General features: G+C 37.9%; 1 protein-coding gene across 1 annotated transcript in view; it reads right to left on the bottom strand.

Annotated features, from left to right (window-relative positions):
* LOC150110106 (carbonic anhydrase 7-like) overlaps nt 1-14,226 on the bottom strand; it is an 81,358-nt gene that overhangs the window by 18,701 nt on the left and 48,431 nt on the right. The window contains exons 4-5 of the mRNA XM_090391444.1: nt 13,803-13,957; nt 2,105-2,170 (exon numbers count right to left, since the gene is read on the bottom strand). Coding sequence (XP_090247570.1) covers nt 2,105-2,170; nt 13,803-13,957 — 221 coding nt within the window. The remainder of the gene's footprint in view (nt 1-2,104; nt 2,171-13,802; nt 13,958-14,226) is intronic.

Genomic DNA, 14,226 nt, shown 5'->3' with positions numbered 1-14,226 from the left:
GCAGAATCTTGTCAAATGCTTTTGCAAAGTCTAGCAATATCACTGAATAGACATTTCCCCTTATCCAACTCTATTGTCACTTGATTATAAAAATTAAGCAAATTACTAAACCAAAACCTACCTTTCACAAAACCATGTTGTCACTTATAAAACATCACATTCCTATCCACCCAGTCCTGAATTTTATTTTACCAATTTCTCCAACACCTTAACCACCTCTCCTGAGATGCTGACTAGCCCATAATTTGCTACTTCTGTCTTGGAGCCTCCTTTATGCAATGGAACTATTTTGTAACTTTCCACTCCATTGGCACTTTCCCAGTACTGAGACTTAAATTAAACAGCTTAGTCAGAGGAGCTGATAATTCCCTTGCACATTCTTGTAATACACAGGCCTATATGACATCTAATCCCATGGCTACGTTTGTGTTGGGGGTTCTGCAATATTTTAAGCACTTCCATTAATTTAGAATTAATTCATTAATTCTAATTCTCCTACCAGTCAATGTCACATCTGGCATTGGAATGTCACCACATGGATGGTACACTCCTGCAAAATGTTCACTCAGTAATTCAACTATTTCGTTTGCTCTATTACCAACCCACCATCAGCACCTTTTAAAGTCATCCTTCCATAGTCATTGATCCTTTTACTTGCCACATCCAAAATAACTCTTTAGAGTTTCTTTTGATTTTTGATCTCATCAGTTAGCTTTTTTCTCATAATTAGCTTTAGCCTTCCTTACCATACCAATCACCCCTTCTTGACTGCGCTTTATATTGCTCATGGGCATGTTGATTACCTTTTTCTTTATAATCCATGCACAATCTTTTATTTGTATGCAACTCCTGTTTAATGAAGCTACCTCATTTATCCTTCTGACTCTAGGTATACATTAAAATACTACTTTCTTTAAATACCCCTTGACCACCTCCCTTGAATGAACATCTCTCATCTCCACATTCTTATGCTATGGCACTGTTGAAAACTGACTCCTCAGCTTGTCATAATCACCTGCTTTGTAATTCCACATATACTCCTTTTTAATAGAAAATTATGGGGGACCTGAAGTAGTTACTGAAATGTTTGATTCCAGAGCAAGGTTCTGGTTCCCCCCCCCCACCAAACCTTCAATATACAGCATGAGTGATACCCTTCAACGACATGCCAAGCATGCTGCAGGAATCCAGTACCTCCTCCACTTTCGGGGGGGTACAGCAGTAAAGCAGTTCTGCAGGATGGCCACCAGTTAGTGTATGGGACCGAACCAGATGGTAGCACATCTTTTAGGAGGTTTCCTAATCAAATGGCATATAATCTTTCTGCCAACTATACTGCCAGATCATGCCTGGAGGAAGTCCATGTAATGGTATACATGGGAACACTGCTCAAGTCATGTTGTGGTTGAAAACTGGATATTCTCTACAAGGGTGGCATGTTCAGGAGTCCATTTTCTCCCACTGCATATTTTCCTTCCCTTCTTTGTAATTCAACAACAAAAAATAAACCTCCCTCCAAAATCCCCCCAAAAAATTTAAATTGTCTGATTCAGAAAATGAGGGGGGGGGGCAGGAGTAGAAATAAGAGGTCATCCCTTCACATTTTTAAGGGGAGTGGGAACAGAGGAATGAGGAAAAGTTTTATTGCATGGAGAGTGGAATGTACTGTCTGAAAGTGTAGCAAGTGAGGAAACAGTGAATGAGTTTAAAGCATGATTTGATAATGAGCTATGTGCATGACAGTGAGGAAGAACAATGAGGAATATGGAAGGTTGATACTAGCAATTGCTAATTTTTTAAACAGCTGAAGTGATTAATTACTCTTTGTTAAGCACAGATCCAGAGACAAATGATTATTATCCTAATGTGGCATAAGATTATTTCAAATGCATAGTATATCCACTTGTTTTTTCCATAGGCAATGCATGGCATTTGAAATGTCTTGTTATAATGTTATAAATACTGGTTAGTAGAGCATTGATCAGCCAAGTCAATCTGCATCAATTCATGATAAATTCAATAATATTATATTGTCTTTTTTAACATAGTTAACAGTATATAAAAATAAAATATACTTCTGACTTATAAAACTCAATGGACTTACCTTGACTCTAAGAAATAGGCCTACAACAGCTAATTCATTTTGATCATTACTGTGTACTAAATGAATCTGAAAAAAAAAAAATTATTATCATGATTCCTAGTTCACTGAGCTCATAAAATAAGACCCTCTTTAACAGATAAAGATATTGGATTTATTTAGAGCAAGAGAGAGAGAGAGAATAAACACACATTGTACTAGTGATTCCGAGATTAGGGGTGTGTTGATGAAATCATGTTTTCCTAGAGTGGATCATGATGTTAGTTATGCTGTTAGAATGCAAAGAGAGAAAAGGAAAAAATACCGATAGATTTGTCAGGTATACAGTAGATGATATGAAAGGTGACAACTATACAATGAGAAAGGATATGAAACAGTTATGGGAAGAAGTGAGAATAAAAGTGACAGAGAGTAATAACTGCAAATGAGTCAATGTTGTGTAGAAGAAATTGTATGTGGTTTGTTATAAATATACTGAGCGAACCTGGTGGAAGAAAGGACACACACAAATATATTGACTGATTAATTACACTCCAGAGAGTTTTATGTCTGAAGAAAGTGCACTGCCAATGAGAAGCAATGAAGAGCATATTCAGAGAAACTAAAGCTACTGGGGGGGGGGGGGGGGGAATATAGGTTACCATGGGTGCAGGCAAGAGAGTGTGAGAATGGGAATGATCAGAGAATGCTGAATATACTCATTACTGAAAGAATGGACTTTGGTTTGAAAGTGAGAGTAGTGATAGAGCATGTGACAGGATTGAGAGAGAGAGAGAGGGAGAAGGGAAGTAAAAGTGATAATCAAAGGAATAGTGGTATGAAAGATGTAAAACATTGGTCATAATGAGGGTGATAATGTGCCAGGCAAGTGATTCAGCTGAGATCAGAAAGAAAGAATTGTAAGAAAGGAGAAAAAATGCTTGATTAAGTGAAAAAGGAAAAGTAAGGAGAGAGAGAGAGAGAGAGAGAGAGTCTTGTATGACGATTCCATTATATGAAGTGTGCTTGATGAGAGAGAGTGTGACAAAATCATACTTTCTGAGTGCAGAGATTAACAATGTTAGCAAGGCTATTAGAATGCAGAAGGGCAAAGTGAAAGAGTTGATTTCTTTAGCTGGAATGCATGATTTTAGAGAAGACAAGTATGATATGAGGATATCAAAGAGTCATTGAAAGTAGCAAAAGAGAAGAGTATGAGAGTTAAGAGTGAAAGTAAAAGTATAGAGCGAGAGAATGGTTTGACTGATAAAAAATAATGAAGAGTTAGTTGTAATGAGGGAGGTTGCATGGAGTGATACAATAGGGCAAAGCAGTAGCTGGAGCAATTACAAAATTGTCTACCGACTGCATCAGTTAACGGAAAGAAGCAAATGCATGATAAGAAAATTGAGAGCATGATCAGAAGTGAAAGAAAAATTAAGGAGCGAGTGTTGTACAGTGATTCAATAGTAAAAGGTGTAATAGATGAGAGTTTGACAAAATCATGCTTTCCGGGAAGAAAATTAATGATGTAAGTGAGGCTACTACAGCACAAAAGCATAGGGTGAAAAAGAATAAGGTGAAAGAAATGATAGTAGTGGCAAGAATCAATGATTTAAAAGGTGAAAAATGTGCTATGAGAGAGGACTTTAAGGAATTACTAGAGGTAGCTAAAGAAAAGAGTGAGAGAGTTAAGACAGTGAGTCTGTTGCCATGGTATAACAGAGTAGAGTTGAGAAGGAGGGCCATAATTGCAAATGACTCTAAGTGCAGGTTATGCAGGAGAAGGAGTGGTGTGGAGTTTGTGGATCTGTGGAGTGAAAACTCACTATATGATTTTGTATGAGTTTGATGGGTGAAAAGACTTATACATGAAAAAGTTTGCATCTGAATGGATTTGGTGTGCGGAGACTGGAAAAAGTATTGCTGAATGAAGTGAAAATGGATGTGCAGAATCCGGGAAACTAGAGCTGTTGGGGGGGGGGGATATGCAGACATCAGTGAGGCAGTTGAGTGTAAGAACGTGTATAATATGCCTCAGCTAGTATGTAGGACAACAAACCAGAATGGGATAGTTAGTAGAAGACATTAAGATAGGGGTGGGACTAACAGCCTTTGCTTCTGCACTTTATGTATACTAATGCCAGGAGTATTAGGAACAAGAAGGAGGAATTTTTGGCCTTGATTGGCTCTTCTTGGCCGCAAGTTATTGGCATTAGTGAGACATGGCTGACAGAAGATGATATAGCTAGTGGGATAGAATGTGAAGGGTATAGTGTGTTCAGGAGGGACAGAGAGAGAAAAGAATGGGGGAGAGGAGTGTTATTGATGATAGCTGATGAACAGCAACCAAGGAGAATAGAAGTTGAACTGCAGGATAGTGAAAAGAGCACAGTTGTGTGCTGCTATAGACCAGGTGATGGAATAAATGATGCATAGGTAAATAGACTCAATGAGTGGAAGATGGGTAATTATTATGGGGGATTTCAGCTATGGTAATATTGATTTGAAGGAGGAGAGGACACATGGGAGGAAAGAAATGGATTTTATGCAGTTACTAAGGGATAACTACCTGAGACAGCATGTAATGGAATATACTAAGGGTTCGAGAGTGCTTGACCTAGTAATTGCATCTGAGAATTTGACTGTAATGAATATGACCACGTTACCACCAATTGGTGAGAGTGATCATAAGGTCTTGACCTGGGAGGTGGCTAAATGTGTGGAATTTTCAATTAAGACAGGGTACATGTGGAATTACCAGGCTGGTAAGTATGACTAGCTTAGGAGATTGCTTGGTTCAGTGCCATGGCATGTAAAACTGCAAAGGCTGGATGTTGATATTGCATGGAAATGGTTAAGCGTTTGCAGGAGGTAATGGCTGACTGCATACCTAGAGTCCAGATAGTAAATCAAGTGGGGGTTAAATGGATGAATAACACCATTAAGCTTGAGCTGCAAAGAAAGAAACAACTGTGGAGGGAATTTAAGGAGAAAGGTGACCTGCAAGCCCACGAAAAGTATAAAGCACAGGCCAGAAGGATAACTAGTGTGGTAAAAAAAGCAAAAGCAGACTATGAAAGGGAATTAGCAACGCAAGCTAAAGAGAATCCCAAATAGTTTTTTTGATATGCTGCAAGTAAAAGAAAAAATGTATACGGCAGAATGATTTTAAGAAATGCCGATGGTAAGGAGGTAACTGAATCAGTTGAAATAGTGGAATTACTGAGTGAGCACTTTTACAAGAGTATATTATCCAGGTGGTGATATTGCAGGAATGAATAGCTTATACAAGAATTGAGGTGAATAGTATATTCATCATCATCACGAACCATGGGTTCACTGCCCGTTGATGTCTGATGCATGTTTCACTATCTTCTTCCACCTTTCTTTGTCCAGTGCACAGTGTCACAGCTTTTGTACACCCATTCCACACCATTCTTTTATATCGTCTATCCATTCTCTGTATGGTCTACCTCTTCTGCTTAAACCATCCAAAATACCAAACATAAATGTCTTTATCTTCCAGTCCTCACTCATTCTACAGATGTGTCCAAATAATTGCAGCTTCCGTTTTATAATCTTCTGCATTAGATTCTGTTTTGGTTGTATCTTCTGATAGAGCTTTTCATTGGTGATTTTCTGTACTCATCCTATTCTCAGAATCTTCCTTTAACAAGTTCTTGCAAATGCCAAAATTCTTTTTCTTGATTCCTTATTTATTACCCACATTTCAGATCCGTACAGTACACCGCTGAAGATGCATGTTTCCAGTACTCTTAGTTTTGTTTGCAGACTGATCACTTTACTTTTCCAGATGTTATCCATGGCCTTCAGATTTGTTCTTCCCTTTGCAATCCTGAACTTTATTTCTTTTTTACAGTCCAAATCATATGTCAGTATATTTCCCAAATATGTGAATTGTTCTACATTTTCTATATCAGTTCCATCCACTTGTATCTTTTGTTTCATGTTCTTCTCACCAAATACCTTAATGTGAATACATCTGTGGGATTGGATGGTATACCAGCTCGGGTCTTACATGAAGTGGCAAAAGAATTGTCAATGCCCTTGACCATTTTGTTTAATTTGAGTCTCAGGTGTGGGTTAGTCCCGAGGGGGTGGAAGGAGGGGAAAATAGTTCCATTGCATAAAAGGAGCCTCCAAGACTGCTGTTGCAAATTACCAACTGATCAGCATATCAGGAGTCGTCAAGATTTTGGAGAAAGTAGTCAAGAGAAAAATACAGGAATGGATAGATGATAATGGGATACTGGATGGGGGACAGCATGGTTTTGTGAAGGGTAGATCATGCCTCAGTAACTTGCTCATGTTTTATAACATAGTGATGGCTGAACTAGATACGTGGTTTACAGTGATACTGCTGGACCTTGCTAAGGCCTTTGACAGGATACCACATGGAATTCTAATCAGTAAACTGCGGCATATGGGAACGGATATAGGGTTGGTGAGATGGATAGGAGGGTGGTTGATGGAGAGATATCAGAAAGTAGTTTATTCAGGAGTAGAGTCCAAAAAAAGGCCTGTGACTAGTAGTGTGCTGCAGGGTTCTGTTCTTGGACCACAGCTGTTTAATTTATTATTATTATTATTATTATTATTATTATTATTATTCAGGCCTCCAAGGAGTCAAAAGACTCATCCAGGGAGGTCCTTCCTAAGACATAAATTCTGTCAAGACTCATCGAGGGGAGGTCCCCCCCTGAGAAACACAAAGTTTATCATACCACTCTTTAAAGTCACTGACCGTTCTCGCTCCCACCACTCCATCAGGCAATGCATTCCACGGCTCAACCACCCTCCACACAAAGAAACCACTCCTTACCCTCTTGCTTACAGTTTCCTTTCGTAACTTCCAGGGATGGCCTCTTGTCATCACTCCTTCCCGCTGATCAACCAAGCGAAAGAACTCCCCAGTGTCAACCCTGTAACCACCTCTCAACAGTTTAAAAGTCTCAATCATATCACCTCTCCTTCTTCTATCCGCCAAACTCTGCAGTCCACATTCTCTCAGCCGATCCTCATAACTATCCTTGTACGGTCCTGAAACCATCTTTGTCATCCGTCTTTGTATCCTTTCCACAGTTAATTTATCCCCTTCAAATCCTGGGGACCAAATCTGAGAACAACAGTCCAAGTGTGGTCTGATCAGAGACTTATACAACGGAATGATAACCCTCTTATCTCTGCAGGTCAGTGTCCTTCTCATAATAGCAGCAATCCTCTGTGTTACCTTCACCACCTTTGCAATATGTCCCCTAAACTTCAGGTTTCTATCAATCATCAACCCCAGATCTCTTGTCTCCCCTACTTCCTCCAGTATAACTCCTCCCATAGAGTATGCAGCATCCCATCGATGTTTCCCAAACCTCAAGACCTTACATTTTGCTGCATTAAACTGACACCCCCATTCATTTGCCCATCTATCTAGCGTATTTAAATCCTCTTGCAGGGCTACCACATCTGCACTATTACTAATAATCCTTCCCAGCTTCGCATCATCCGCAAACAACTGAATATCCCCCTGCAATCCACTGGCTATGTCATTGATATAAAGGTTAAACAATATAGGTCCTAGTACTGAGCCCTGTGGACCCCCACTTGTAACCCTCTGCCTCCTGGAAACTGCTCCACCATACACAACTCTCTGATACCTATCAGACAGCCAATCCTGAATCCAGTTGACCAATCTGACATCCAGACCCATGTGCTGCAACTTAAATATCAGCTTATCTTGTGGCACCCTGTCAAATGCCTTCGCCAAGTCTAAGAAAATTGCAGTATATGCCTTTCCCTCATCTAATGCTCTTGTAACTTTATTATAAAAGGCTAGCATATTGCTAAAACAAGAGCGTCCTTTCACAAATCCATGTTGATTCTCACAGATAACATTACCCTCATCTGCCCAATGCTGTACACGGTCCCTCACTACTTTCTCCAAGATCTTAACAACTACTGATGACACACAGACTGGCCTATAATTAGACACTTCCAGTCTGTTACCACCCTTATGCAATGGCACTATCTTACCTTCCTTCCATTCCCTGGGCACCTTTGCCAAAGCCAGACTTTCATTGTAAAGCCACGTTAAAGGTATTGTCAATTCGCTAGCACATTCTCTCAAAACTCGTGGCGAAATACCATCCAGTCCCACAGCTTTACTGACATCCAGAGTACTCAGTATCTGAAACACACTCTCCTCCTGTACCTCCAGACCTCGTACCAGTCCTATCCCTCTAGCATTAAAACTGACTCCTCTAGGATGAAATACTCCAATAAAGTGTTCATTGAACAATTCCACTATGTCCTCTGCATCAGTCACTCTATTCCCATTTTTATTTGTTCATTAACAATATAGGAAAGGATCTGAGAGGAACTGTTCATTTGTTTGCTGATGATGCAAAGTTGGATAGAGCAATAGTGAATCCACATGATGTCAAAATTTTGCAGGATGATTGGGATAGATTGAAAGACTAGGCTAAGGAGAATGGATGTTGGTTTAACGTGGGAAAGTGTAAGGTTATGCATTTTGGGGTGAAAAGAATAGCAGCAGTATACCATATTAGTGGAACTGTACTCCAGGAGATTGATGAGGCCAGGGATTTGGGAGTGTTGGTGGACAGGGAGTTGAAGTTTAGGAGGCACATTGCAAAAGTGGCTAAATCAGTTCACTTGATTATTGAAGAATACTTTGACGAGCAGAGACAAGCAAGTTATTATTCCTCTTTATCAAGCCTTGATAAGATCCCCATCTTGACTACTGTGCCCAGATCTGGGTGCCAGGATTTCTTCTTGATTGGGAGGAGGTAGAGAGGATCCAGAGGCGAGTGACCAAGATGATAGCTGGTATATGGAATGAACCTTATGAGAACAGGTTGAAGATCTGTGGGTTGCAGAAATTGGTTGATAGGCAGAAGAGGGGTGATATGATTGAGACATTCAAATTACTGAAGGGTTTTTACAAGATTAATTCAGAAGAAATTTTTCAGAACAGGTCTGGTGGTGAGAGAACTAGGGGCCATCCATGGAAACTGGGCAAGAATGTGGTTAGCAAGGGTGTTAGAACTAGGTTTTTTGCTTGGAGAGTGGTAAATGAGTTGAATAAGCTGCCAGTGTCTGTTGTGGGTGCCATGACTGTGAGTGAGTTCAAAGCAAAGTATGATAGATACTGTGTGGATGCTGAATAGTTGTTCTGGACATGATGTTTAGGGCCTCCCTCCCTCGATGAGTCTAAGGACTTCTTGGAGTTGCCCGTAATAATAATAATAATTATGCAGGAGGAATGATGTCGAGTTTGTTCATATGTGAGTTAGTCAGATGATGAAATGACTTATACAAGGTAGATGAATGGATTGCACTTCAATGGATTTGGTGTTTGGAGTTTGAAAAAGTGTCGTTGAATGAAATGAGATTGGAGGTGCAAAATCAGGAAAATTAGAGCTGTTAGGCAGGAAACTGTTGATACCAGTGAGGCAAATGAGGCAAGAATGTGCAAAAACTTCATAAGTTCATACTGCTATTAACAAAAACCAGAATGGGATAGTTAGTATAAAGCATAAGAAGAGTGGTAGGCATGGAAGGAGGGAGGGGTATTGTGCTTTATGTACACTAATGCTAGAAGCATCCAAAACAATGAATAAAGGGGAAGGAGATTTAAGAATCGACTAGTTTTTCTTTACAAAAGTTATTGGCATTAATGAAGCATGGAGGACAGAAGAATGATATAACTAGTGGGATGGAATGTGAAGGATATAGTATTTTCAGGAAGGGTAAAGTAAAAAGGTAGGGGAGAAACATGTGAAGGAAATTGAAAGAGAAAGGTGACCAGCAGGCACGTGAGCAGTACAAAGCACAGGAGACAGAGGGATCATTGGTATGGTAAGAATGGCAAAATCAGAGTATGAGATAAAATTAGCAGTGCAGACCAAAGGTAATCCCAAAGAGCTTTTTTAGTATGTTGTAAATAAAAGAAAAAAAGATTATGGAAGAATAATAGGATGATAGGCTCTAAAGGATGATCTAATAGACTGTATGACTGGGCTAGTGGGTGGTGCAGTCAATTCAATGGGACAAAACAGCATAAGGCTTTAAAGTTGATAGGATGAGATGCAAAATATAAACTTGGTGCGGAAATTTTGAAAGGGAGAAATGAAGGATCTAGGAGTAGTGATGGACAAGGATCTTTAGTTTAGAGATCACACTGCTCAAGTTGTGGCAACGATGAGGAGGATCCTTTTATGAAGATGTAAGGAGGTTATGGTTCCATTGTATGAGGCCTTAATCATGCCACATATGGATTATTGTGTACAAAATTGGTCAATGGTTTTCATAGGGATGACAGGGTATATTGGAATGGGTCCAGAGAAGATTAGCTAAGATGGATTTTGGTCTATGGAATGTGGAATATGAGGGGGGGGATTCCATTTACAGAGCATAGTGAATAGGAGGAGGAGATATGATTGAAACATATAAGTTAGTAAGGGATTGTTACCTAGCCAAAGTGAAACAGATTTCTCATAGAATAGAGGAAGACAAGGAAAGAACAATTCCTGGAAACTTTATAAGGAGAGTGTGAGCAATTGAGTGAGGAGTAGGTTCTTTGTATGGAGAGTAACTTGTGAGTGGAATGCATTGCCTGTGAGTGCAGGGAATGAGTTTAAGACATGATTTGATGAACTTTGTGTGTGATATTGGGGGGGGCCACTGATAATAAGTCTTTTGACTCCATGAAGATTTGGTGCCATGAAGGCTTTTGACTTCATGAAGGTTAATTTCATTATAAATAAAGCAATTTATTTCAATAGTATTCTACAATAATAGTGATGAAATACCCTATGGTCACTGAACTAACAAAGTATCTCATACATCTTCTGAGGATGTATACCCAAAAAATGTCAAAGATGATCATAAACCATCAGAAATTTTCCAAAAAGGTCTAAAACTGTTCTGTGTATATGTATGTGTGTGTGCCACTATTATGCAGTATTTAGAATATACCTTATTTCAAAATGTGTGTTTTTTATGCGATTGCCATTTTTTTTAACTTTAATTTTTCTAAATGTTATAATTCCTTAAGATACCATATATTGCATGAAAAATTTGTAGATAAAAATTTTGGATAAGGGCTTAACATTACAGAGTATAGAATGTTACAAAAAATTGTTTTAAGTTAGAGACAAAAACTTGACACAAAGACTACCTTGTTCAGCAGAGTAGACCTGCAAACCACAAAAATTATACATTCTCCCAAGTTTCAATGTGAATACACAGTTCATCTTTTCAGTTGAAGCTATAATGTCTTATATCAACAGCCTAATTTAGCAGCTTGCAACTATGAAATGTAGGGGGTTATTGTGAGATTGACACAAAACGTTTTAATACATGAGTAGGAAGAGAATAAGGAGTCACTCCTGGAAGTTGTGTAAGAGTGTGTGGACTAGAGTTATTGCTTGGAGAGAGTGATGAATGAGTGGAATGAATTGCCAGAGATAGTTGTGAGTGCCCTAATAGTGAATGAGTTTAAGGAGAGCTATGCTAAGTATTGTGTTAATAATGGTTAGTATGAATCTCTCATGATGAATCTTCTGAGTACATGGAGATATCCATATAATAATATAATAACATATATATGATAAAAAAACCCACTACTCCCATTTATAAATAATAATGAATGATTGGTTAGTCGTTTTGTGGCACATGGATTATTGTGCCATACTTGGATAACTATATGGTGCATAAAGTAATTCCTTCAGCTGTGGTCAATGATACAAATAATAATAATAAAGCATTTAGTTTTAAAATTTGGTTAAAGCGATCATCAGCAGACCACAAAAGATCTAAAACTACAGGATATTGGAAAGACAAATCACTTTGAAAATTAATTTCATTTATAATGACACAAATAAATAAAGCAATTTATTTCAATATCCTACAATTACAAACAGCAATAGAAAGCAAAAAATAAAATAAATAAATAAATAAAATAATAATTAATTAAATTGGAGGCCTTTAAGGAGAAAGTTCACATTAACAATAACTGAGAACTAAATAGAAATCTCATGTTGTATTATCATGTTTATTTCTGCTGTAAGCAAATAGAAACTACAGTTATGGAATAATAGAGAAATTATCTGAAACACAAAAGTAGCAATATACAAGACCGTGTTCAAACCCATTTTAAGTTATGGATCTGAGAGTTGGGTTAGAAATAAACCACAAGTAAAAACTAGATACCAGGGATATGAGAACTTTGAGAAAAATTACAGTATCAATGGAAGAATTACATTGGAGAGTTCTTTCACTCGGTGGAATGACGGGAAGGAGCAATGACAAGGGCCCATCCCTGAAAGTTACGAAAGGAGGCTGTGCACAAGAGGGTGAGGGGTGGTTTCTTTGCGTGGAGGGTGGTTGAACCTTGGAATGCATTGCCTGAGAGAGTGGTTTGGAGTGGGAATGGTCAGTGGGTTCAAGGAGTGGTATGATAAACTTTGTGTTTCTTAAAAAGACCTCCCATGATGAGTCTTTTGACTCCAGGGAGGCCTGGATAATAATAATAATATTAAACATGAAGACATTAGAAAAGAACTTGACATTGTCAGCATTCAAGAACGTGTGTGAGCAGAACTAATCTAAAGTGGTATAGTCACTTAAACAGAATAGGAGAAGAGAGGTTAGCAAACTAGGATCAATTGAATTGAATTAATCCACATAGCAAATTAGGTGGATTGTTTCAATTGGAAGTGACCTAGAAGACCAAAATATTAGATAAGACAATATCATATCCTATTGCTTGTCAGTGCTGAAAAGCATAAGATTCATTTGGAGGAAAATTGTTGATAGGAGATTAATAATGTAAATTTAATCATGTAGTACTGTCATAGTAGACAGTACATTCTTTGAGGGTATATATTCGGAAATCAATGTTGGACTAAATGGAACATTAGCATACCCAAAATTCATTTCCTACCTGAAGTCGTGAGATGTCTTTCTCTAATTGCAGGAAAATGGATGCAACTATGCAACATACAATTCTTGAAAGATTTAACATAATTTCATAGAGGAATAACAGACAGATATCATATTAGGAATTTTGAGAATGTCAGTACATGACATTCAGCAGCAATGAAACATTTCAATGTCCACAGCTAGGAATGTGTCGAAGAAATGAAAAGATACAAGTGATAATAATATCAAGATATGAACAGGGACCTAAAATACGGATTGAAAGGAGCCAATATTTCTTGAGAAAGTTAATTAATCTTCCTATAAGAATTCTAAAGAATCTGTGTTTGGAGATGAAAAAGCCACAGATAATTCCGTGAGAATTTTCACTATACACAGAAAGCTGCATGCTGTGAATCTGTGCAGAATAGTTGCAGCCCACAAGTCCTATTATCATGCATTTGTTGTTGTGCTGAAAATGCATTTTGTGTGTGAATTATTCCATTAAAGTGCAACGTGAATACAATAATTATCCATGTCACAAAGCAATGATTACAAACACACAGTGCAAAGAAAATTACAGTGGTGGGGAGAAATTTTGAAGTGAACCTAGTAGAATATCTGTGGGAAGAACTGGAATACAGAATTTGGGCATAGTCAAGATAACCTGCTTCATTAGTAGAACATACAAATGTGTTTTTTAATAAATATATAGGCTAGTTTATATATGTATTTGATATTTGAAGCAAGATTTACCTACCTCCATGGGATAGGCTTTATGGCCAATAGTATGTTCTGATCCATGAGAATTATCGTGGCCCCAATGGAAGTGAAATTGAATCAAATTATATGGGGGTGAAGGAAGACGTCCACCAGATATAGAAGGCCTTTGTTCGCCTTCCAATAACACCTTTGCTAAAACAGAATGTATAAAAATTAAATAAACTACATAGAACAATTTTTTGTATGACAACAACATACAGACCACTAATAAACAAAGTGAAGCCATCTGCAGGATGGTTCCATTTTCTAATTTTTGTAAGAGGCCTGAATTATACTGTTTTATATATAAATGAAAGAAATATTATTATTTTCATCATTTTACTATATATATATATATATATATATATAAGGGATGATTTAATAATTTCTCAGACTGTGGCAATAAAACAAAACAGGATGAA

This window comes from Typopeltis vanoorti, chromosome 1 (genome assembly GCF_054136105.1).
Source record: "Typopeltis vanoorti isolate ZY-2024b chromosome 1, IOZ_Tvanoo_1.0, whole genome shotgun sequence".
In the NCBI taxonomy this organism is placed as follows: Eukaryota; Metazoa; Arthropoda; class Arachnida; order Uropygi; family Thelyphonidae; genus Typopeltis; species Typopeltis vanoorti.
Note: the sequence above shows the minus strand (reverse complement) of the source record. Positions and strands in the feature narration are given on the sequence as shown.